At 51.0% G+C, this 24,875-nt stretch overlaps 3 protein-coding genes across 11 annotated transcripts in view; 1 reads left to right on the forward strand and 2 right to left on the reverse strand.

Moving 5' to 3' along the window:
* The window catches only part of LOC122390487 (angiopoietin-4-like), a 39,405-nt gene extending 24,625 nt beyond the window's left edge, over positions 1-14,780 (reverse strand). For both annotated transcript variants that reach the window (XM_043383493.1, XM_043383501.1), the window contains exons 1-2: positions 14,695-14,780; positions 10,566-10,708 (exon numbers count right to left, since the gene is read on the reverse strand). In XM_043383493.1, coding sequence (XP_043239428.1) covers positions 10,566-10,683 — 118 coding nt within the window. In that variant the 5' untranslated portion in view covers positions 10,684-10,708; positions 14,695-14,780. The remainder of the gene's footprint in view (positions 1-10,565; positions 10,709-14,694) is intronic.
* LOC122390497 (interleukin enhancer-binding factor 2-like) lies at positions 11,273-18,664 on the forward strand. Of its 2 annotated transcripts, XM_043383513.1 has the most exons (10): positions 12,274-12,291; positions 13,546-13,557; positions 14,488-14,643; positions 15,664-15,792; positions 15,971-16,139; positions 16,439-16,607; positions 17,020-17,140; positions 17,305-17,416; positions 17,604-17,756; positions 17,997-18,664. In XM_043383513.1, the coding sequence occupies exons 2-10, from the start codon at positions 13,555-13,557 to the stop codon at positions 18,137-18,139; spliced, it is 1,155 nt and encodes a 384-aa protein (XP_043239448.1). In that variant the 5' UTR covers positions 12,274-12,291; positions 13,546-13,554; the 3' UTR covers positions 18,140-18,664. The 2 variants fall into 2 exon arrangements, with proteins under 2 accessions (XP_043239457.1, XP_043239448.1); XM_043383522.1 differs by lacking the exons at positions 12,274-12,291; positions 13,546-13,557 and adding an exon at positions 11,273-11,501.
* LOC122390508 (beta-sarcoglycan-like) lies at positions 18,614-24,705 on the reverse strand. Of its 7 annotated transcripts, none has more exons than XM_043383586.1 (5): positions 24,669-24,705; positions 22,848-22,938; positions 21,257-21,425; positions 20,685-20,816; positions 18,614-20,287 (listed from the first exon to the last, which is right to left on the reverse strand). In XM_043383586.1, the coding sequence occupies exons 2-5, from the start codon at positions 22,925-22,927 to the stop codon at positions 19,616-19,618; spliced, it is 1,053 nt and encodes a 350-aa protein (XP_043239521.1). In that variant the 5' UTR covers positions 22,928-22,938; positions 24,669-24,705; the 3' UTR covers positions 18,614-19,615. The 7 variants fall into 7 exon arrangements, with proteins under 7 accessions (XP_043239521.1, XP_043239507.1, XP_043239490.1 ...); XM_043383572.1 differs by having other exon boundaries at positions 24,567-24,680; XM_043383555.1 differs by having other exon boundaries at positions 24,656-24,679.
* Positions 24,706-24,875: the final 170 nt, after the last annotated feature.

The following is a 24,875-nucleotide window of genomic DNA, read 5'->3' on the forward strand; positions in this document are numbered from 1 at the left end:
TCCTCGGGTCAATATCTAGCCGCAGCCTCGGGTTCCAGATATGTGCAACTTACCCCTTACCCCTTAATCGGCCCTTAAAGGAAGGGGCGCGTCAAAAGTGCCTCAAGGGTTCGTCTGATCGCCAAAATAAGGGTCGCAATCGATTCCTCGGGTCAATATCTAGCAGCAGCCTCGGGTTCCAGATGTGTGCAATTTACCCCTTACCCCTTAATCGGCCCTTAAAGGAAGGGGCGCGTCAAAAGTGCCTCAAGGGTTCGTCTGATCGTCAAAATAAGGGTCGCAATCGATTCCTCGGGTCAATATCTAGCCGCAGCCTTGGGTTCCAGATGTGTGCAACTTACCCCTTACCCCTTAATCGGCCCTTAAAGGAAGGGGCGCGTCAAAAGTGCCTCAAGGGTTCGTCTGATCGCCAAAATAAGGGTCGCAATCGATTCCTCGGGTCAATATCTAGCCGCAGCCTCGGGTTCCAGATGTGTGCAACTTACCCCTTACCCCTTAATCGGCCCTTAAAGGAAGGGGCGCGTCAAAAGTGCCTCATGGGTTCGTCTGATCGCCAAAGTAAGGGTCGCAATCGATTCCTCGGGTCAATATCTAGCCGCAGCCTCGGGTTCCAGATGTGTGCAACTTACCCCTTACCCCTTAATCGGCCCTTAAAGGAAGGGGCGCGTCAAAAGTGCCTCAAGGGTTCGTCTGATCGCCAAAATAAGGGTCGCAATCGATTCCTCGGGTCAATATCTAGCTGCAGCCTCGGGTTTTAGATGTGTGCAACTTACCCCTTACCCCTTAATCGGCCCTTAAAGGAAGGGGCGCGTCAAAAGTGCCTCCAGGGTTCGTCTGATCGCCAAAATAAGGGTCGCAATCGATTCCTCGGGTCAATATCTAGCCGCAGCTTTGGGTTCCAGATGTGTGCAACTTACCCCTTACCCCTTAATCGGCCCTTAAAGGAAGGGGCGCGTCAAAAGTGCCTCAAGGGTTCGTCTGATCGCCAAAATAAGGGTCGCAATCGATTCCTCGGGTCAATATCTAGCCGCAGCCTTGGGTTCCAGATGTGTGCAACTTACCCCTTACCCCTTAATCGGCCCTTAAAGGAAGGGGCGCGTCAAAAGTGCCTCAAGGGTTCGTCTGATCGCCAAAATAAGGGTCGCAATCGATTCTTCGGGTCAATATCTAGCCTCAGCCTCGGGTTCCAGATGTGTGCAACTTACCCCTTACCCCTTAATCGGCCCTTAAAGGAAGGGGCGCGTCAAAAGTGCCTCAAGGGTTCGTCTGATCGCCAAAATAAGGGTCGCAACCGATTCCTCGGGTCAATATCTAGCCGCAGCCTCGGGTTCCAGATGTGTGCAACTTACCCCTTACCCCTTAATCGGCCCTTAAAGGAAGGGGCGCGTCAAAAGTGCCTCAAGGGTTCGTCTGATCGCCAAAATATGGGTCCCAATCGATTCCTCGGGTCAATATCTAGCCGCAGCCTCGGGTTCCAGATGTGTGCAACTTACCCCTTACCCCTTAATCGGCCCTTAAAGGAAGGGGCGCGTCAAAAGTGCCTCAAGGGTTCGTCTGATCGCCAAAATAAGGGTCGCAATCGATTCCTCGGGTCAATATCTAGCCGCAGCCTCGGGTTCCAGATGTGTGCAACTTACCCCTTACCCCATAATCGGCCCTTAAAGGAAGGGGCGCGTCAAAAGTGCCTCAAGGGTTCGTCTGATCGCCAAAATAAGGGTCGCAATCGATTCCTCGGGTCAATATCTAGCCGCAGCCTCGGGTTCCAGATGTGTGCAACTTACCCCTTACCCCTTAATCGGCCCTTAAAGGAAGGGGCGCGTCAAAAGTGCCTCAAGGGTTCGTCTGATCGCCAAAATAAGGGTCGCAATCGATTCTTCGGGTCAATATCTAGCCTCAGCCTCGGGTTCCAGATGTGTGCAACTTACCCCTTACCCCTTAATCGGCCCTTAAAGGAAGGGGCGCGTCAAAAGTGCCTCAAGGGTTCGTCTGATCGCCAAAATAAGGGTCGCAACCGATTCCTCGGGTCAATATCTAGCCGCAGCCTCGGGTTCCAGATGTGTGCAACTTACCCCTTACCCCTTAATCGGCCCTTAAAGGAAGGGGCGCGTCAAAAGTGCCTCAAGGGTTCGTCTGATCGCCAAAATATGGGTCCCAATCGATTCCTCGGGTCAATATCTAGCCGCAGCCTCGGGTTCCAGATGTGTGCAACTTACCCCTTACCCCTTAATCGGCCCTTAAAGGAAGGGGCGCGTCAAAAGTGCCTCAAGGGTTCGTCTGATCGCCAAAATAAGGGTCGCAATCGATTCCTCGGGTCAATATCTAGCCGCAGCCTCGGGTTCCAGATGTGTGCAACTTACCCCTTACCCCATAATCGGCCCTTAAAGGAAGGGGCGCGTCAAAAGTGCCTCAAGGGTTCGTCTGATCGCCAAAATAAGGGTCGCAATCGATTCCTCGGGTCAATATCTAGCCGCAGCCTCGGGTTCCAGATGTGTGCAACTTACCCCTTACCCCTTAATCGGCCCTTAAAGGAAGGGGCGCGTCAAAAGTGCCTCAAGGGTTCGTCTGATCGCCAAAATAAGGGTCGCAATCGATTCCTCGGGTCAATATCTAGCCGTAGCTTTGGGTTCCAGATGTGTGCAACTTACCCTTACCCCTTAATCGGCCCTTAAAGGAAGGGGCGCGTCAAAAGTAACTCAAGGGTTCGTCTGATCGCCAAAATAAGGGTCGCAATCGATTCCTCGGGTCAATATCTAGCCGCAGCCTCGGGTTCCAGATGTGTGCAATTTACCCCTTACCCCTTAATCGGCCCTTAAAGGAAGGGGCGCGTCAAAAGTGCCTCAAGGGTTCGTCTGATCGCCAAAATAAGGGTCGCAATTGATTCCTCGGGTCGATATCTAGCCGCAGCCTTGGGTTCCAGATGTGTGGAACTTACCCCTTACCCCTTAATCGGCCCTTAAAGGAAGGGGCGCGTCAAAAGTGCCTCAAGGGTTCGTCTGATCGCCAAAATAAGGGTCGCAATCGATTCCTCGGGTCAATATCTAGCCGCAGCCTCGGGTTCCAGATGTGTGCAATTTACCCCTTACCCCTTAATCGGCCCTTAAAGGAAGGGGCGCGTCAAAAGTGCCTCAAGGGTTCGTCTGATCGCCAAAATAAGGGTCGCAATTGATTCCTCGGGTCGATATCTAGCCGCAACCTCGGGTTCCAGATGTGTGGAACTTACCCCTTACCCCTTAATCGGCCCTTAAAGGAAGGGGCGCGTCAAAAGTGCCTCAAGGGTTCGTCTGATCGCCAAAATAAGGGTCGCAATCGATTCCTCGGGTCAATATCTAGCCGCAGCCTCGGGTTCCAGATATGTGCAACTTACCCCTTACCCCTTAATCGGCCCTTAAAGGAAGGGGCGCGTCAAAAGTGCCTCAAGGGTTCGTCTGATCGCCAAAATAAGGGTCGCAATCGATTCCTCGGGTCAATATCTAGCAGCAGCCTCGGGTTCCAGATGTGTGCAATTTACCCCTTACCCCTTAATCGGCCCTTAAAGGAAGGGGCGCGTCAAAAGTGCCTCAAGGGTTCGTCTGATCGCCAAAATAAGGGTCGCAATCGATTCCTCGGGTCAATATCTAGCCGCAGCCTTGGGTTCCAGATGTGTGCAACTTACCCCTTACCCCTTAATCGGCCCTTAAAGGAAGGGGCGCGTCAAAAGTGCCTCAAGGGTTCGTCTGATCGCCAAAATAAGGGTCGCAATCGATTCCTCGGGTCAATATCTAGCCGCAGCCTCGGGTTCCAGATGTGTGCAACTTACCCCTTACCCCTTAATCGGCCCTTAAAGGAAGGGGCGCGTCAAAAGTGCCTCATGGGTTCGTCTGATCGCCAAAGTAAGGGTCGCAATCGATTCCTCGGGTCAATATCTAGCCGCAGCCTCGGGTTCCAGATGTGTGCAACTTACCCCTTACCCCTTAATCGGCCCTTAAAGGAAGGGGCGCGTCAAAAGTGCCTCAAGGGTTCGTCTGATCGCCAAAATAAGGGTCGCAATCGATTCCTCGGGTCAATATCTAGCTGCAGCCTCGGGTTTTAGATGTGTGCAACTTACCCCTTACCCCTTAATCGGCCCTTAAAGGAAGGGGCGCGTCAAAAGTGCCTCCAGGGTTCGTCTGATCGCCAAAATAAGGGTCGCAATCGATTCCTCGGGTCAATATCTAGCCGCAGCTTTGGGTTCCAGATGTGTGCAACTTACCCCTTACCCCTTAATCGGCCCTTAAAGGAAGGGGCGCGTCAAAAGTGCCTCAAGGGTTCGTCTGATCGCCAAAATAAGGGTCGCAATCGATTCCTCGGGTCAATATCTAGCCGCAGCCTTGGGTTCCAGATGTGTGCAACTTACCCCTTACCCCTTAATCGGCCCTTAAAGGAAGGGGCGCGTCAAAAGTGCCTCAAGGGTTCGTCTGATCGCCAAAATAAGGGTCGCAATCGATTCTTCGGGTCAATATCTAGCCTCAGCCTCGGGTTCCAGATGTGTGCAACTTACCCCTTACCCCTTAATCGGCCCTTAAAGGAAGGGGCGCGTCAAAAGTGCCTCAAGGGTTCGTCTGATCGCCAAAATAAGGGTCGCAACCGATTCCTCGGGTCAATATCTAGCCGCAGCCTCGGGTTCCAGATGTGTGCAACTTACCCCTTACCCCTTAATCGGCCCTTAAAGGAAGGGGCGCGTCAAAAGTGCCTCAAGGGTTCGTCTGATCGCCAAAATATGGGTCCCAATCGATTCCTCGGGTCAATATCTAGCCGCAGCCTCGGGTTCCAGATGTGTGCAACTTACCCCTTACCCCTTAATCGGCCCTTAAAGGAAGGGGCGCGTCAAAAGTGCCTCAAGGGTTCGTCTGATCGCCAAAATAAGGGTCGCAATCGATTTCTCGGGTCAATATCTAGCCGCAGCCTCGGGTTCCAGATGTGTGCAACTTACCCCTTACCCCATAATCGGCCCTTAAAGGAAGGGGCGCGTCAAAAGTGCCTCAAGGGTTCGTCTGATCGCCAAAATAAGGGTCGCAATCGATTCCTCGGGTCAATATCTAGCCGCAGCCTCGGGTTCCAGATGTGTGCAACTTACCCCTTACCCCTTAATCGGCCCTTAAAGGAAGGGGCGCGTCAAAAGTGCCTCAAGGGTTCGTCTGATCGCCAAAATAAGGGTCGCAATCGATTCCTCGGGTCAATATCTAGCCGTAGCTTTGGGTTCCAGATGTGTGCAACTTACCCTTACCCCTTAATCGGCCCTTAAAGGAAGGGGCGCGTCAAAAGTAACTCAAGGGTTCGTCTGATCGCCAAAATAAGGGTCGCAATCGATTCCTCGGGTCAATATCTAGCCGCAGCCTCGGGTTCCAGATGTGTGCAATTTACCCCTTACCCCTTAATCGGCCCTTAAAGGAAGGGGCGCGTCAAAAGTGCCTCAAGGGTTCGTCTGATCGCCAAAATAAGGGTCGCAATTGATTCCTCGGGTCGATATCTAGCCGCAGCCTTGGGTTCCAGATGTGTGGAACTTACCCCTTACCCCTTAATCGGCCCTTAAAGGAAGGGGCGCGTCAAAAGTGCCTCAAGGGTTCGTCTGATCGCCAAAATAAGGGTCGCAATCGATTCCTCGGGTCAATATCTAGCCGCAGCCTCGGGTTCCAGATGTGTGCAACTTACCCCTTACCCCTTAATCGGCCCTTAAAGGAAGGGGCGCGTCAAAAGTGCCTCAAGGGTTCGTCTGATCGCCAAAATAAGGGTCGCAATCGATTCCTCGGGTCAATATCTAGCCTCAGCCTCGGGTTCCAGATGTGTGCAATATACCCCTTACCCCTTAATCGGCCCTTAAAGGAAGGGGCGCGTCAAAAGTGCCTCAAGGGTTCGTCTGATCGCCAAAATAAGGGTCGCAATCGATTCCTCGGGTCAATATCTAGCCGCAGCCTCGGGTTCCAGATGTGTGCAACTTACCCCTTACCCCTTAATCGGCCCTTAAAGGAAGGGGCGCGTCAAAAGTGCCTCAAGGGTTCGTCTGATCGCCAAAATAAGGGTCGCAATCGATTCCTCGGGTCATTATCTAGCCGCAGCCTTTTGCACTTTTGGCACTTTTGACGCGCCCCTTCCTTTAAGGGCCGATTAAGGGGTAAGGGGTAAGTTGCACACATCTGGAACCCGAGGCTGCGGCTAGATATTGACCCGAGGAATCGATTGCGACCCTTATTTTGGCGATCAGACGAACCCTTGAGGCACTTTTGACGCGCCCCTTCCTTTAAGGGCCGATTAAGGGGTAAGGGGTAAGTTGCACACATCTGGAACCCGAGGCTGCGGCTAGATATTGACCCGAGGAATCGATTGCGACCCTTATTTTGGCGATCAGACGAACCCTTGAGGCACTTTTGACGCGCCCCTTCCTTTAAGGGCCGATTAAGGGGTAAGGGGTAAGTTGCACACATCTGGAACCCAAGGCTGCGGCTAGATATTGACCCGAGGAATCGATTGGGACCCTTATTTTGGCGATCAGACGAACCCTTGAGGCACTTTTGCTGCGCCCCTTCCTTTAACGGCCGATTAAAGGGTAAGGGGTAAGTTGCACACATCTGGAACCCGAGGCTGCGGCTAGATATTGACCCGAGGAATCGATTGCGACCCTTATTTTGGCGATCAGACGAATCTTTGAGGCACTTTTGACGCGCCCCTTCCTTTAAGGGCCGATTAAGGGGTAAGGGGTAAGTTGCACACATCTGGAACCCGAGGCTGCGGCTAGATATTGACCCGAGGAATCGATTGGGACCCTTATTTTGGCGATCAGACGAACCCTTGAGGCACTTTTGATGCGCCCCTTCCTTTAAGGGCCGATTAAGGGGTAAGGGGTAAGTTGCATACATCTGGAACCCAAGGCTGCGGCTAGATATTGACCCGAGGAATCGATTGGGACCCTTATTTTGGCGATCAGACGAACCCTTGAGGCACTTTTGACGCGCCCCTTCCTTTAAGGGCCGATTAAGGGGTAAGTTGCACACATCTGGAACCCGAGGCTGCGGCTAGATATTGACCCGAGGAATCGATTGCGACCCTTATTTTGGCGATCAGACGAATCCTTGAGGCACTTTTGACGCGCCCCTTCCTTTAAGGGCCGATGAAGGGGTAAGGGGTAAGTTGCACACATCTGGAACCCGAGGCTGCGGCTAGATATTGACCCGAGGAATCGATTGGGACCCTTATTTTGGCGATCAGACGAACCCTTGAGGCACTTTTGACGCGACCCTTCCTTTAAGGGCCGATTAAGGGGTAAGGGGTAAGTTGCACACATCTGGAACCCAAGGCTGCGGCTAGATATTGACCCGAGGAATCGATTGCGACCCTTATTTTGGCGATCAGACGAACCCTTGAGGCACTTTTGACGCGCCCCTTCCTTTAAGGGCCGATTAAGGGGTAAGGGGTAAGTTGCACACATCTGGAACCCGCGGCTGCGGCTAGATATTGACCCGAGGAATCGATTGCGACCCTTATTTTGGCGATCAGACGAACCCTTGAGGCACTTTTGACGCGCCCCTTCCTTTAAGGGCCGATTAAGGGGTAAGGGGTAAGTTGCACACATCTGGAACCCGAGGCTGCGGCTAGATATTGACCCGAGGAATCGATTGCGACCCTTATTTTGGCGATCAGACGAACCCTTGAGGCACTTTTGACGCGCCCCTTCCTTTAAGGGCCGATTAAGGGGTAAGGGGTAAGTTGCACACATCTGGAACCCGAGGTTGCGGCTAGATATTGACCCGAGGAATCGATTGCGACCCTTATTTTGGCGATCAGACGAACCCTTGAGGCACTTTTGACGCGCCCCTTCCTTTAAGGGCCGATTAAGGGGTAAGCGGTAAATTGCACACATCTGGAACCCGAGGCTGCGGCTAGATATTGATCCGAGGAATCGATTGCGACCCTTATTTTGGCGATCAGACGAACCCTTGAGGCACTTTTGACGCGCCCCTTCCTTTAAGGGCCGATTAAGGGGTAAGGGGTAAGTTGCACACATCTGGAACCCGAGGCTACGGCTAGATATTGACCCGAGGAATCGATTGGGACCCTTATTTTGGCGATCAGACGAACCCTTGAGGCACTTTTGACGCGCCCCTTCCTTTAAGGGCCGATTAAGGGGTAAGGGGTAAGTTCCACACATCTGGAACCCGAGGCTGCGGCTAGATATTGACCCGAGGAATCAATTGCGACCCTTATTTTGGCGATCAGACGAACCCTTGAGGCACTTTTGACGCGCCCCTTCCTTTAAGGGCCGATGAAGGGGTAAGGGGTAAGTTTCACACATCTGGAACCCGAGGCTGCGGCTAGATATTGACCCGAGGAATCGATTGGGACCCTTATTTTGGCGATCAGACGAACCCTTGAGGCACTTTTGACGCGACCCTTCCTTTAAGGGCCGATTAAGGGGTAAGGGGTAAGTTGCACACATCTGGAACCCAAGGCTGCGGCTAGATATTGACCCGAGGAATCGATTGCGACCCTTATTTTGGCGATCAGACGAACCCTTGAGGCACTTTTGACGCGCCCCTTCCTTTAAGGGCCGATTAAGGGGTAAGGGGTAAGTTGCACACATCTGGAACTAAGATACCTATAAGAAACAGGTAGGTCCGATGTTTTGAGTAAAGCCCTGGTGACGTCACTGATATTTCTTATATGGAGAATTTCACCCATAAGGAAAATATTTTACATACGAAAATTTGTATGCTATTAGGAAAAAATAGAATCTTTCAATTCCACCATGAAAATTATATAATTTAATTAATAAACTCGAAATCCTTTGAGTGTCTGTCCCAACCCCCTGTTATACCTTTGGTCACGTGACTACCATGATACACTTTGCATTTTACAAGGTTATGACTTAAATGGAAGTAATAAATGCTACAAATGTATTATTTATGATGTTTTAGGCAGCAATCGTGTGAATATATCCTGAAATTATCTATAATCTGCTGAAAAGAAGTCACGTGATGCTACCAGATTGTGCTCCGACAGCATCTTCTTGAATTTCGATTTTGAGTACTTTGTACCTTCATTGAGGCCTAATAACGGACGGTTTTAGTTATAAAATGAAGCACTGAATCTAATGAGGGCAAAATTTAATCATTTTTGCACTTTCAGGCCGGGCTATCCTGGCTTGAACTTTGGCCAGTTTGTGTGTAGAGCCTATGGTGAAGGGAAAACTTCACGCCCGGCTGACGTCACAGACCTCGGCTACCAAATCGTGTCCGGTGGGTGTCGTCTGGAACCCGAGGCTGCGGCTAGATATTGACCCGAGGAATCGATTGCGACCCTTATTTTGGCGATCAGACGAACCCTTGAGGCACTTTTGACGCGCCCCTTCCTTTAAGGGCCGATTAAGGGGTAAGGGGTAAGTTGCACACATCTGGAACCCGAGGCTGCGGCTAGATATTGACCCGGGGAATCGATTGCGACCCTTATTTTGGCGATCAGACGAACCCTTGAGGCACTTTTGGCGCGCCCCTTCCTTTAAGGGCCGATTAAGGGGTAAGGGGTAAGTTGCACACATCTAGAACCCGAGGCTGCGGTTAGATATTGACCCGAGGAATCGATTGCGACCGTTATTTTGGCGATCAGACGAACCCTTGAGGCACTTTTGACGCGCCCCTTCCTTTAAGGGCCGATTAAGGGGTAAGGGGTAAGTTGCACACATCTGGAACCCGAGGCTGCGGCTAGATATTGACCCGAGGAATCGATTGCGACCCTTGTTTTGGCGATCAGACGAACCCTTGAGGCATTTTTGACGCGCCCCTTCCCTTAAGGGCCGATTAAGGGGTAAGGGGTAAGTTGCACATATCTGGAACCCGAGGCTACGGCTAGATATTGACCCGAGGAATCGATTGCGACCCTTATTTTGGCGATCAGACGAACCCTTGAGGCACTTTTGACGCGCCCCTTCCTTTAAGGGCCGATTAAGGGGTAAGGGGTAAGAGCTAGGGCCATATAAATGTCATATTCTTGCTCCCCGTCCCCCAATTGACCTAATATGAGTTTTTCAAGCGATTCTGAATCCGACGCTGTATTCGTTGCTGTTGCTGACGCTAACTTCACGGACATTGAAGGTCGATCGTATGTGAAGTCATGTATGGTATATGGGGCCATTCCGACCCGTTTTAGTGGTAAAAACAGGGAGCTGATTTTCCCCCGTTGACTTATAATGGGGAGGTCGAGAAATTGACCTGACCTTAGGTCACCGATATCAAAATTCCGAGATAAACAAATTGTAGCTTCTAATGACCTAATAACATCCTGCGACTTTCAAAGGCCTCCGACATCTACTGTAGCTCTGGCACGGTGACAAAGTTGCAAAAAAGTGACTTGAGGTTGGGTCATTCAAAGTGACCTGGTGACCTGACCTTAAAAGTTAGGAGGTTCAAACTTGCACACCATGTGTAAAATTGATGAGAGAATAGTCGTACCATCGCGGCGCTACGCGCCGCGGTTTTCCCGCTATTTGCGAAAAACCTCAGGGGGGGGGGGCGGATATCCGCCCCCCGTCGGTGCGCGGGTTAAATACACGGTCGGCTTACCTCCGACCTCCTGGATGACGCGCTGTTCGAAGGCTGCGGTGGAGAAGGTGACCTCGTTGGCCGACGCCAGAGCCAGGACAATGGCGCCGGTGACAGCGGCTCCAGCGAGCCAGCCCATAGCTGCGGTCTGAGGAGCGGAACGTCTGAAACCACACGTATGGGGATGCAGTTGCCAGCACTTCGACAGTCAGATGCTCAAGGGATGCTTTTCGGCTTTCGAAAAACGACAGCTTCATCAAGTTCACTCAAATGATGGCGGAGTGGGAGAAGAAGGATTTCGACAACCTGAATTCTAAACAGATCATACCGAGGTTAACACAAGCATAGCCGATTTTATTTGTTGCCACTTGCCAGTAATTCAAAGTTGCAATGCCCATGCCCTATGCTCACACAATACACAATACGCATATTAACCCGGTTTACATAGCATATTTGACGAGGCTCTAGCTCGTTAATTTGGCGATAATTTCGTTGCAGTGGTCTTCAAATATTTAGAGGGGATCATTTTGTAAATTGTTAAGCACCATTGGCATCTTTTGCAACATCACGGACGGAGATATAAGCTTGCAACAAACCCTATGTAAACCGGGTTATTGTCATATGAGCCTAGGAAATAGAAGAAAGGATAACTTGTAAAGGGATAACTGCAATATGGTAGCAATTGGTGAGTTGGTAGCTCGAGTTGTATGCCTTTTCCGACGCATGTTACATGTATGGCGCAAATAATTCGACACGTTGAAAACGCGCACGCTTGTGCTTGGCTCGTGCCCCGGCATAATTGTACAGCTACAATCGATAAATTTATTGGTGGGGGGACTCGTAATAAAATTGTAATTCTTTGTAGAGGAGCGTAACACGTTTTCGCCGCCAAGGTGCCAAATACCGCTTCAGGGTTTTGAGCCATTTCGTCGAGTTTCTATTCACGCCCAACAGATGGTAAGCCAAAGCGTTTACAGTGTTTGAGCTCGAATTAAGGGACGCCGGTGAAAACAGGGCGCCGGGGGGCATATAAGTCACGTGACATTTGGAACTTCTCCCCCTCAATGGGCCTTCTGTATGCCAAACGTCACGTGTAAATTTCACGAACCTTGATCAAATCGCCCCAGGCGCCCTGTTTTCACAGTCGTCCGAATTAAAGGGACCCTCCCACCTTCAAAAAAGTTAATGAATTGGCATGAAAGTGATGTCGCTCGATTCAGAAAGAGTAAAAACGAATATCTACCAAATTTCACCGAAAAATATTCACCGGTTTTCAAGATATTAGACTTTTACTTTTGTTTACTTTTTTGGGATCTCCGCTGTTCCTAGCGACTTCATTTTGGAAGTGCGGCGTTCGCGGCAGATGTTGCGCGCAAATAGCATATACCACCACTGCTTTACAAAGATGTTAGTATAAGGTTTTAAAATCGTTAGATCACCACTGACGTCACAAATTCTAAGGGGGCATCTCAATGCATTAGCCCCTTAGAATCCGAAAACTGCAAGTTTGAAATTCCATATCTCCGAATTAAAGCATTTTTCGATGTTGTGAGTGCCCAAACCGGTATTTGCAGGCCATGGCCACCAATTTGGCTATCTCAACTCAAAACTAATGTTAAGGTGGGATGGTCACTTTAAGGGACGCCGGTGAAAACAGGGCGCCGGGGGGCATATTAGTCACGTGACATTTGGAACTTCTCCCCCTGGACGACGGTGAAAACAGGGCGCCTCGGGCGATTTGATCAAGGTTTGTGAAATTCACACGTGACATTTAGCATATAGAAAGCCCAGAAAGGGGGAGAAGTTCCAAATGTCACGTGACTAATATGCCCTCCGGCGCCCTGTTTTCACCGGCGTCCCTCCCCCTCAATGGGCCTTCTGTATGCCAAACGTCACGTGTAAATTTCACGAACCTTGATCAAATCGCCCCAGGCGCCCTGTTTTCACAGTCGTCCGAATTAAGTCAAAGTGATTGTGATAGCATCCTTCGTCTTGCATGTGGCATTTCCGCTGCCTGACCGCTTGGAATAACGTTAGAGTTCCGGTTAGCACTTGGTCCACCAGATATGGTGCTTAACCCAAACCAACCAACTAGCCCCTTCGTCCTTCACTTTACTTCATTCATCATGTCATATCTGAACACCTTATGAACATCTTCATCAGCCTTAATATTCTGAAACTTTTATTTTGACATAGGAAGAACTATATTCTAACTAAAATAATTTTTGACGCTGAAGCTTACCTACATGTTGACCAATCATGTTGTGTAGTACATACTGGCTGTAAGCAGCACGCAGATTGGCTGACGATGACATGGCTGCATTCCTCAGCAAGGCATGCATTCCTCTGCAAGGCACCCTTTACGGAACAGTCAACAGGAAATTGAATATCTTCGTCTAGGGTGATCGTTAGCCGTAAAAGCTCTTGATTTGTGCTAGTCTCAGCTGAAGCTATGAAATTGCTATTCCAATTCCAGTTCAAACCCCTTTGTTAAAAGTGAACTATTTCCTTTAAGGCCCACACCACTACATGAAATTCATGGCATGCCATGATAATTTCTCACCTTGCCATCAATTGACTGAGTGTCCCGCAATCAAGATGTCAAAATTGCTATATGTTGCATTTGAGGACTGAAGGTTTTCACTATTTAGATTGACGGATTGGTTCTTTGCCTTTGGCTTTTCCACAGGTTTTCAGTGTATCGTTTTGTAATTACTAAGCAAAATGAAACATCTTTGACTATTAACTACTGATCTTTCAGCTTGACTGTATAAATGATAGAAAAATGTATGACTTAACTGAATTGGTTGAGGTGTAACAGCCAACTCATATTCATCAGAAAGGAATGCATCTTTTCAATAAATGGTCTGGTTTCTTAAAATACAGTGTAACAAAGAATCACATCTGACATGCCCAGATGAGTGAAAAGATAGTTCTCTGTTACCTACTGCTACCTCTATCCAGGCATAATGTGCCTCAAATGTCTATTGACACTTCTTAGGAGCAATCCATGGTAAGCTACTGCTTGCTAGTTGTGGGTAGTTAGCTAGTTTATTGTCTTTCTGCATTCAGATGAGTCTTATGCATTCAAATGAGTGATATTGGCTTCATGTGTTTTGTAATGATTATGATAGAACTTCTTGATAAAACTATGATGAATGCTGCGATATGCAAAACGATAGTAACAAATTACAAAATGATACGCTTTGTGCACCACCTACAGGAAATTGCTCAAAAGTTTGTGATATGTTATATTGTTGAATAGAAGGAAAGTTTTAATAAATACTTTGATGCCCTAAAAATGAGCTGAGGCCTCTTGCACCAAAATCCTCTTGCACCAAAGGTGGGATTATTTTGCATCGTATACCCAGTCCAAGTCTCAAATGTAACAATTTGCGTGCAAAATTTAGCAAGCACATGTAGGATTATGCATTGGGCTATTGCAAACAAATTTACCACCGTTAGATTAGCTTATTCTGAAACCGGTTTTTCGATTTTACCTAGCTAGGTAGTTTGGTGCAAGAGGCCTCTGATGTTTACTTGTAGCAATGGTATTGCTGTTAGTCTCACTTTGAATTAAGATCAATTTTGCTCAGTAATGACATTCCTGTTTAAGCAATGATATAGCATAACTTTGTAATGCTATATTGAATTGATATGCAAACAGCATCACATCGCTAGGTATGTTTCATGTCTACCAATTTGGATGCATCGTCACCAGGATATGATAGTTTGGTGGACCGCCCCTCCCCCTCCCAAACTGAGTGGACTGTGTGACTGGCGGGGTGCGGTCCGTCCGTCGTGCCGGCGGCCGAGCCCGTCCTGTTTACCAGTGTCCCGCTGTCGGCACGGGCGGCCGCGCCGGCCCGCCACCCCGCTGCTGACACTCTGTCGGCGGCCCGCGCCGCGCCACCTGACCGTGCGCCGCTCCGCTCCGCTCCAGATGCGCGGCGGTGTCCGGGGGCGCGGCGGCCCGCGCATGGGCCGCGGCGGCTACAAGATGAAGACGTTCGTGCCGCGGCTGCCGTTCGACATCTACCTGTGTGAGCCGGCGTTCCAGCGGGCCAAGCCGGCGCCGGACGAGACGCCGCTGCAGCAGGTGGGTGGTCGGCCCGCCCCCGTCCCGGCGGCCCTCTGGCCGTGCACTCACCGGAGTCGCTGTGCTCGGCGGGGTTCAGCCGGTGCGGGCGTCCACAGCGGCTGCGGCGGCGGCGGCCGTCAGCGCGCGCCGCGCCGTCACTGGCCGCCGTGCGCGCCGCCGCCGCAGCCGGCGCGCCGCTCCTGTTTACGTTAGCAGCCGGTGTCCGGCCGTAACACAAACATGGCCAGACTGCGCGCCCCGTCCGGACAGCAGCACGTGCGACGGTAGACGGTGGCCGCGCCAGATGGGGTGCGTATCACTCTGCAGCTCAGCTCGCCCTGCGTCCAGCTCGGCTGGATGCAGGAGGGATGATCGGCGTGTTTTCTGTTTTGACCTACAAGCCGGACGCTGTCGCGGTGGTGTAACTAGATATGCCAGACATCTGCCGCGAAGGTCCCCTGGGCTGCGCGGCACAGTGGCGGGGAACTGGGACAGTCTTGCAGAGCTGTGCGGGGTCTGCGGCGGTTTGTTTACAGCACGACTGGATCCGGTCCGGACCGCAGATCGGGCCTCTTTGTGACACGTCACCGGGTTACCTCCTTGACGGAGGTAGCTGTTTGTGTTGACCACGGTCGGAGGTTTGCAGGCGCGCGACTGACTCATCTCTCCCCAGCAGCTGTGGGGTCGGCGCGCTGCATGGTCCCATTGGCCAGCTGGCACTAACTCGTACATATGAGATATGTGACGAGTGGTCAGGATGCATGGCCGTCCGCGGAATTCACGGCGAGGTTCCCAATGACCGTACTAAGGAGAATGAACCGATGTATTAACGTTTTTACAGCGTTACGTTGCCCCAGTTGTATCTTGTGGAATTGAAGCCGCATAAGGACACGGTAAACGACCGAGCACATTTGTTTTGCGATGCGTGACTGACATTTTATCGCCATTTAACTTGCCAAGTATAAGACATGCAAAAGTAAGTATGTTTCAGTTGTGTTCATGCTTTTTTACGTTCTGGTTCCCGATTGTGGTTGCCAGGCGCTGCTGAAGCGGAACACGGACCTGTCTCCGAGCCCCACCGAGCAGACGGCCGTGCTCAACCTGGTCACCAAGATCGCCACCGTGCTCGACACGCTGATCGTCACGCCCGGATCCTTCGACGCCTGTGTGAGTGGCGCCTCCTTCCCGGGACACTCGGACGGGCCGGACTGATTGGTTTCAGTGTGCGCGCGCTCGAGATAGCCCCAGCGCTGGCCTTGTGATGCATGTTTTCTGTTGTTGGTATTCAGCTTTTGGTGAGGACTGATATAGTATGCTGATTTTGACATGCTCGTCTGTGGGGCAGCAAATTGAGGAGCACCGCCAGGTGGGCTCCTACAAGAAGGGCACCATGCGCACCAACCACAACGTGGCCGACGTGGTGGTGATCCTGAAGACGCTGCCGACGCGCGAGGCCGTGGAGGCGCTGGGCAACCAGGTCACGGAGGAGCTGCGCCAGCAGGAGCCCGCGGACGGTGGGTCGGGGTGGCAGGCGGGACGGGCGGCGGACGGGTGAGAGCTGAGGCGGGTCGATACGAAACCCTCCATGGGCAGATAGGCTCTGGATTGCAAAAAAAAGTGAGCATATCCGTTATATTCGATGTCACAGTTGACTTATTTTTCGCCATCCCTGAGTATCAGCCGTTACTTTATACAGGCATCTCGACCAGTCGTAGCACAAGGCTAACTAATTGGGTCATCGCCTCCAGTGCTTGCGATACCGACATCTCGATTTTTTGACGTTCGGGTTGAATAATATGGTGATCTCCCACAGTGCTGGTAATGGCGATGCTGCCGAACGACCGTGGCTTCGAGATCAGCAACAGCGAGGCGACGGTGCGGGTGCTGGTGACGACGGTGCACCAGAACCTGCGGAAGCTGGACCCCGAGCTGCACCTCGACCAGAAGATCCTGCAGAGCCACCTGGCGGCGATACGGCACAGGTGGGTGTCCTCGGCCTCATCAGCCGAGAAGTTACTCTCTGCCGTCACCTGGCGGCGATACGGCACAAGTGGGGGACTTACCAGCGGGGCTCAGCTACACTGGCAGGTGTGTGCCACCACCGTATGTCGCGATGCGGTACAGTAGGACATCCTCCAGCTCTCTACCGGCTGGTGCGTGCCGTCCGTGTGCCGCCAGCCTGAGCCGCCCATCCATCGCCTGCGTACGAATTTCCATAGTCCTGTACGCAGAAGTGTGGGCTTGAATTATGTTGCCAGGAATGTTTTATGCTGTTTTCACTTTTCAGCGCGCGTCATGACTGCAGTGAATCATATTTCAATAATACTTTCAATTAGGTATTGAACGCTATTGATCATTTTAAAATGAAATTTGACAAATTCGCTCGTATTCCAGTCGCTGGTTCGAGGAGAACGCCCACCACTCTTCCATCAAGGTGCTGATCCGGCTGCTGCGCGACCTCAAGAACCGATTCGAGGGCTTCGAGCCGCTCTCTCCCTGGATGCTCGACCTCCTGGTGAGTGCAGCTTAGCTACATGACTGGTATACGTTCTCAGAATCACACACAGCCAGCAGACTTGGTGGCTGCGTTTTAGCCAAGTAGTCTTAGTAAGACTCTGTGGTCCTCGCTTCGTATGCAATTGCCGACTTGCTTGTAACTGCGTGTGTGTTTGTGTGCAGGCGCACTACGCTGTGATGAACAACCCGAGTCGCCAGGCCATGTCGGTGCACCAGGCGTACCGGCGCTGTCTGCAGCTGCTAGCTGCCGGCCTCTTCCTTCCCGGATCGGCAGGTAGGGCCGCGGGGCCGATAGAATATAGGAAACGGTTCGTCAGTCTGTTCTTTGATTATCAATGGAAACAAAGATTGAACTGGAAAATGAATATAAAATCTGCGTCACCCGTAGGGCTAAGTGGGCTGCGGGCTGTTGGTATGCGTCCTTGCGCTGAGTGCCGGGCCCGTCCCCCTGATGTCTGTAGGTATCGCCGACCCGTGCGAGGGCGGCAACATCCGCGTGCACACGGCCATGACGCTGGAGCAGCAGGACCAGGTGTGTCTGACGGCGCAGACGCTGCTGCGCGCGCTCTCCCACGGCGGCTACAAGCAGGTCATCGGACTCGAGGGCAACGCCAGTGAGTATTCCCCGACAGCTGAGAGCCGATCCTTCGTCTGTGTCAGTTGGCATTTTCGGAAGCTAGTATATTGCTGCTTAAGATGTCAGGTTAAGTCCTGCAAGGACATTTCTTATCGATTCTTGTGCACAGTCGAGTTATCCACTTGAGTGTTTGATGCGGATCGGGGTAAAATTTGCTCTTCCGTTCAGCTATTGAAGCATGGTTTCGATTCTGATGAAGCCGCCGGCGCGTCGGCAGGTATCGCCACCGACATGACCGTCTGGGAGGGTATCGTGGTCTCGCCGCTGGAGAAGGCCTACGAGAAGCCGCCCGAGAGGAAGGAGGGCGAGCCGGGCGACGAACTGGCCGACGACGACGACATGGACATGGCCGACAACTGAGCGCCGGCCGGGGCTGGGGGGACTGCGGCTGGCGGCATGTACTCGTGTATTATCGCTGTGCGGCGCGCGTGGTCGGACGGACGCGTGGCAGGTCGAGTTTGTGTGCATGTATTGTGTTCTTTTTAATGTCCTGCGACCGTGGTACGCAAGGCTAAGTGTGTGTTTCAATTTAGGACCATATGCGCCGATTATCTGCTTAACTGTTTAAAATGTTTTACGAAAATGTGACTTTCTTTTCCGTTGTCGTGTTCGCTGGCGTGAATTTATGAGCTTTTATAAGCAAATCAGTGTCCGTGGTGCCCGATTTCGGTTGTGCGGCCCGTTCAGTGCGTTTGCGTGTGCGCATGTGAGGGAGCCTGTCGTGTGTAGGTCTGTTGCGTCGGGGCTGGTAATCACTGTCGTGACTCGGCATTTGTACACACCGCGCGAATGCAGCGGGTCGCCTTTATTTCCATTCTGCCAGAAACGCTCGTCATAAAACCGTTCATCTTTATCGAATACATCACGTCACAAACATACAGACTAGACACTGTCTTGTGCAGCAAAACCAAAGACGGGTATGCAAGTACCAGCATACGGCATACTAGCAGCGCTAACACTGGTATCGTTAGATGTACTAGGCGGCCCTGATACAGCAGCTTCAATGCTACTGGCCGTCGTTTCGTCAGAGGCAACGAGTATAAGACGGCACATCACATAGTAATATGTGATGAACGAAACGAAGCTAACTAAAATACACGATAAACGGGTCTCCGATTCAGACATGACTAGGATTTCAGTATGGGACATGACTAGCGCTCAAACACAGTCTTATGAGGAGCAGCTTGGCTATAGCAGATTAACTCCTTGCGCGAGGTGACCTATCCGCGCATTTATGAATGCATTTATCCTGGTGAAATATACGAGTTAGTCTTACAAAGTAGCTGGGAAGCGAGGATAATGTGACACTGAGACGTGGTGTGATATTTGGGATCTATGTATGTAGGGGACTAGGGGTTCGCCCCAAATTCAATTGTGCTGCGAATGCTGCGACAGTGACACATTGACTATAAGAGGTTCAACATTTAACGTGTAGAACATAAGGGAACATCAGTTGTAGAATGTAGATCAATCGAAAACCAGTATAACGGCGGAGAGAAGGTTTCAAAAAGACTAATCTCGACTCGGTCAATTCAAATGATCACTTCTTGTTTCACATTTGGGATCATTAATCCCGCATATTATTGGGTAGATGCCTCGTAACACAAGCCTTGTTATTGGCACACCACAGGGAGCAAGTCTACCATTAAAGACCACAAGACAAACACACCGAGGACATTTCAGATCTAAGCTCAAGCTATCACATGATAAATGATTAGTGACTAGATGCGGTTGACACAAAATCCGGGCACGGTCACCTGTTCTGAGTCGTTGGCCGCCTTTCTCCCTCGGAAGCCCCTGTGTCGGTCGCTGTGGAGCCCGGTCGGCGGGCCCCGCTCACACGCACGGGTTGTTGTCGCCGTGCAGCGCCGCCTGGCCGCAGGTGACCCGCTCACCGGTCGGCAGCTGGCCGCTCTCGGCCGGCACGTGTACCCGGAACAGGCGGCCAATCACGGCCGGCCCGCTGGCCGCCCCCTCCCCGGGCCTCGTCTGCGGGAAGTGGACGCACGCGCACAGCTGGTAGGAGCCCTGGCTGTCGGCGGCGCCGGCGCGGCCCTGCGCCCATGGGATGCTGCGCACGTCCAGCGCCACGCCGGCGCCGGCGCGCAGCACCACGCTGCCGTTGACGCTCTTCAGGTGGAGCTCCTGATCGGCCGACATGACGATCTCCTTGCCGTCGATGTAGGTGCCCTCGCTGCCCTTCAGGTGCACCTGAGTGGACGCCTCCAGTTTGAGTGACCGGTCCACGGGACTGACCACGCGCCGGGTGTGCACCTTCTGCACGTGCAGGCTGCGCACACCGTCCGGCAGGCCGAAGTTGGGGAAGTCGGTGCTGAAGAAGGGCGCTGCGCCGGTCGAGGAGCCGGGGGCGGCGGCGAACACGGCCGCTCGCTGCACGCCCTCCACGCGCACACCGTGGCTGGCCTTGGCGGAGTCCCGGGTGGACGGGGACAGGCGCACGCGCTGGCTCTCAGCCGGCTCGAACCCGGCGTCCGGGGTGTCGGAAACCTGGTGAAACGGGAGACACAGGAGCTGTCAGGGCTGCGAGACACTTGATAAATAAACGACGGAAGTGTCCGGGCTGTCAGACACCGGAAACACTCGGCGTCGGGTACAGAAGGCATTACTGACATAAGACATTAGACATGGTCACTCAGCAGACGATAAAGAGCGCTAGACAAGACAATCGTGGCGGACAATATCACCCAGCATCTCCATTCTCCAACTACGTAACATTCCGCAATTATATTCTCCACCGTAACGATCTGTTTCTGATCACAAAAATAAGTGCCATCAATTCAGTTTTCACGTCACATCTATCGCCAACGATGGAGTACCTATATTACGAGCAGCCGTGTAGGCAGTCGCCCGATCGGCGGCGCCGCGGCGCGCGCCGGGGGCTCACCAGGAGGTCCACCTGACCCGCGTCGCCGGTGACGGTCATCGGGTCGCCGTCGAAGCCGATGAAGCTGCCGTCGGGCTTGTAGAGCCGGTCGAGGTTGACGGTGCCCGGCAGCACCATGCCCCCGTCCACGAACTGCCGGAGCGAGGGGATGTCAGAGGGCGGCCGGACGTACACATACAGTGCACTGCCCAGTGACCAGAGAATGGTTGGTATTGCATGCATGAAACACGATTGCGTCAGCCGTGATATTCGATCAAGCCATGAGCGGCTTTGAAAATCAGCAGTCCATTGGAAATAACCCAAAACTCCCAGCCAGGCATAGGCATGAGCTTTAAACTTTGTGAAAACCCCTTCGAATCATATATCAATCATATCGTATCCTACCTGGTCCCAGAAGCGAGCCTCTGCCCATTGCCCAAGGCCATAAAACATACCTCTGCCCGTCACCTGCACCATCATTTATAGCATACGCGTCTACCGACTATTTATCGATAAATTGCTGCGATTAAAAACGAATCACAAAAAAATGAGGAAGCAGTCCCCGAGCCCGGCACCACCCAGCCGGGCCGTACCTGGACGCTCTCCATGCCGACCGAGATGCGCAGCACGCTGATGAGTGTCAGCGTGATGAGCAGGTTGAACACAGCTACCAGTAGCACGACGGCCACCAGCAGCCAGAAGGCGTACGAGCGGCCGCCGCCGGCCGACTCGGGTGGCTCGGTAGTCACCACCGTCTGCACCCTAGGTGTATCAGAGGAGATACTGGGGTTCAATGCACCCTGGGTGTATCAGAGGGGAGACCGGGGTTCACCGTCTGCACCCTGGGTGTACCAGAGGAGATACTGGGGTTCAATGCAGCCTGGGTGTATTGGAGGGGAGACTGGGGTTCACTGTCTGCACCCTGGGTGTATCACAGAGGAGACCGAGGTTCACTGTCTGCACCATGGGTATATTGGAGGGAAGGGGTGGTCAGTATTGACGGCATGGCTGCGGAGTCGGAGTCGCAGTCGGCCGGAGTCGACAGTCCTGACCGTAGTCGGAGTCCGAGTTGTTTTTGGAAACCGGAGCCGGAGTCGGAGTCACCGAAAATCCATAGACTCCACAGACTTGGCAGGGCTGCGGAGTCGGAGTCGGAGTCGACAGTTTCGCATGGAGTCGGAGTTGTTTTTTGTCAGTCGGAGTCGGAGTCTGAGTCACCAAAAATTAATCGACTCTGCAGCCCTGGTTGACAGGTTTCACTGCACCCTGAAGTATATAGTATACAGGGGCTGGTCAGGGTCCACTGAACTCTGAGCACACACAGGGACCAGACAGGGGCGGCAGGGTTCACCGTGCCCTGAGGGCACCCAGGGGCCGTTCAGGGGTGGCAGGGTCACTGTCTGGACCTTAAACACACCACACTTACAGGGGGAGAGGGCTGCTACCACCACAGCACATTATCAGTGGTGGTAGCAGCCCTAATGCCTGCTTAGGGGAGTCAAAGGACATAAGTGTTCTTGAACAAGAAATGCCCTGTAGTAAGCAGACCTCTCAAACAAGCACCTGGCAATGTATTCAACATTGCCTAACCTTACAGTTACGCAGAATTTAGAGGCAGGATCCTGTAGGAACAAATCACTTCAGTTATCATGACATTTGGTGTGTATTGTGTTATGAACTTATGTATAAAAACTGAGATGTACTGACTACTGAATGCCCCTACAGTGGGTAGTCTGGATTTGAAGGAGTTCATGATACAAACTGACAATGCACCAGAGCAAATCTGGGGAAAACAGCCTATTTAATTCTTCAAAAAAAAGGAGTAAATAAGATAAATGTGTAGAAAAAGTTTGGGTTTCTGCTTCTATTTCTTAGGCTTTCCATCTAATGGCAGGTTTCACAGGTAGATAGCAGAATGGTAGGTACCTGCTTTCTATTACAGTTTAAGCATCTCTATTCCCAGCAGGCTTAAGAGTTAACGCAGGCACAGCAACAAACAGTTATAGGACAGTGTACTGCTCTCCTGCAGCAACTCATTGCCATCAAGTTCTGAAGGCAGACACCTCATGGCGTATTCATTAGGCCACTCAGAACTGCCTAATGAGATGGCAGGCTTAATCAAACAATTGCTTAATGAAATGACAGGGATTAATGAGATAACAGACATACTGAACAGCTTCTTACCCATTTGAAGGCTGGGCATACATGCCCATTGATTGGTGGGCACTATTTCTTCTCCTCTGGCTGACAATGTAGTCCTGCATCCTATAATTTCCTGAAAAAAGTAACTTAATAACCAGCAGGCCAGCTAGGAGTCAAATACAAAACTTTAAGCACATTCTATTCTACCAACCAGCAACTCAATTAGTTGCAGTTTCAATCAGACACCTGATGATGATCCTGCCTAATTACAAATGGATGAACCTCTATCATAAGGTGATTTAAAATATTTACAATTATCAACCTGCATGGTGTCACTTTTTTATCTATCTTATTGGTAGGGCTCAAATGGTTCATTTAGGATACTAAAAACATTTTTAACATGCAGCAGTTAGCACCATTGCATGAATGTTAAAACTTCATAAATTTGGTAAGCTAGGGCAGCAGGCCCATGCCAATTGACACCTATGAAAATGAAACATTGACAAAATAAACTGGCATTATATCAGATTGACTAAGGCAGAGAAGGAATTCCCAGTAAGTCAAAACTGTGCATTTTTTCATTTTCTCATTCATTAACCTGTTAAAAAGGTGAGTTGAACAGGTTAAAAGGTTAGTGCATGAAAAAGACATAATATTTTCCCCTAAAAAGTAAATGCTTTAAGATTCACAATTGGTAAAGCTGAATCAAGGCAGTACAGAAACATAAATGACAAAAACCTGTCAATAAATTTAGGTTATATTATAAGTGTGAAAAAAGGGTCACTGAAACAGGTAGGTATGTAGCAATGGACCAGGGACGTAGGTAGCCCAGGGGGGGGGGCACAGGGGCCATGCCCCCCCCCCCGGCCCCCTGAAGGCAGAAAATAAAATAAATCTAATACAAAATTTAATAAATAACAACAGCTCCACTACACCTCCAAAAAAAGTGGGCCAGATCCCAGGAGCTTTCCTCTTCGGAGGGGTACAAACTTGGCCTCGACCTGTGGCCCCTCCCTGAGCAAAATCCTGGCTACGTGCCTGCAATTGACTACTATCTTTATCAATTATAGATAAGGCTGCTACAGTCTTTTGCATTTGCACCCTCTATCTCACCCCGCGTTCGGTGTCTCTCGGACGACAAAGATTCTACGTCGTCCGGCCAATCCCGTCCAAGGTCAGCGGGGGCTCGGCTGCGGTTATGGAACGTGATTGGCCGGACGGCGTAGAATCTTCGCCGTCCGAGAGACATCGAACGCGGGGTCAATCTCAAATAACATGAACTGGAAAATTCACAAAGTAGGTAGGTACAATAGATACCTAGTCCATAATCCAGTGTGGCCAAATTGGTGATGTTGCGGGGAAAGTCACCCCCAATGAAAAGTATAATGACATCCTCAGAAATTTTAAAATTACGTCATCACAACGTTTTTGTTGTGAAAGCATACCTAGTGTAGGAATAAAGACTAAAAATGTTCCGATGTACGATTTGCACCGTCATACTCGTACTGTCGCGCTTGCAATTTTTTTTTTTTACATCTTTGATGATAATATTTGGATTTTTTTTACCTTCCACCAGACCTTGACGTCAGGTATAGTTTTTTCCACATAACTTGTAAAAACTGCACCTAAAATGACACTGAAGACGAGTTTTTTGAAAATAGTGACATCCTCATACGACTTTTTTATACATCCTCCCCTTAACGCTAAACCAGTTTGGCCACACTGCCATAATCCCGCTAATAATATAGAGCTCGTGCTCACTGAAGAACGTCAATGTAGACACTGATACACAGGGATATAAACCGGTATATAATGCCTTAGATAAACCCAAGACAAAGACACAAGATTACAACAGAAAAACACCTGAAAATCCCTAATGTGCAAGGACCGTGATATAAAACCTTGATATCAAGGATATCGAATTCGTAAAGGAATTCGTAAGGAATTGTTTTCTATCGCGTCATGCTTCCCTCCTATGCTAATTAAAGACAAGTAAGAAAAAATATTGCATTAAACGAGATATATTTTGATGATAAATGACGAATAGTTATTACAAAATTTGAAGACTGC

The sequence above is a fragment of the Amphibalanus amphitrite genome, unplaced genomic scaffold (assembly GCF_019059575.1).
Source record: "Amphibalanus amphitrite isolate SeventyFive unplaced genomic scaffold, NRLGWU_Aamphi_draft 000020F_arrow, whole genome shotgun sequence".
Lineage (NCBI taxonomy): Eukaryota > Metazoa > Arthropoda > Thecostraca > Balanomorpha > Balanidae > Amphibalanus > Amphibalanus amphitrite.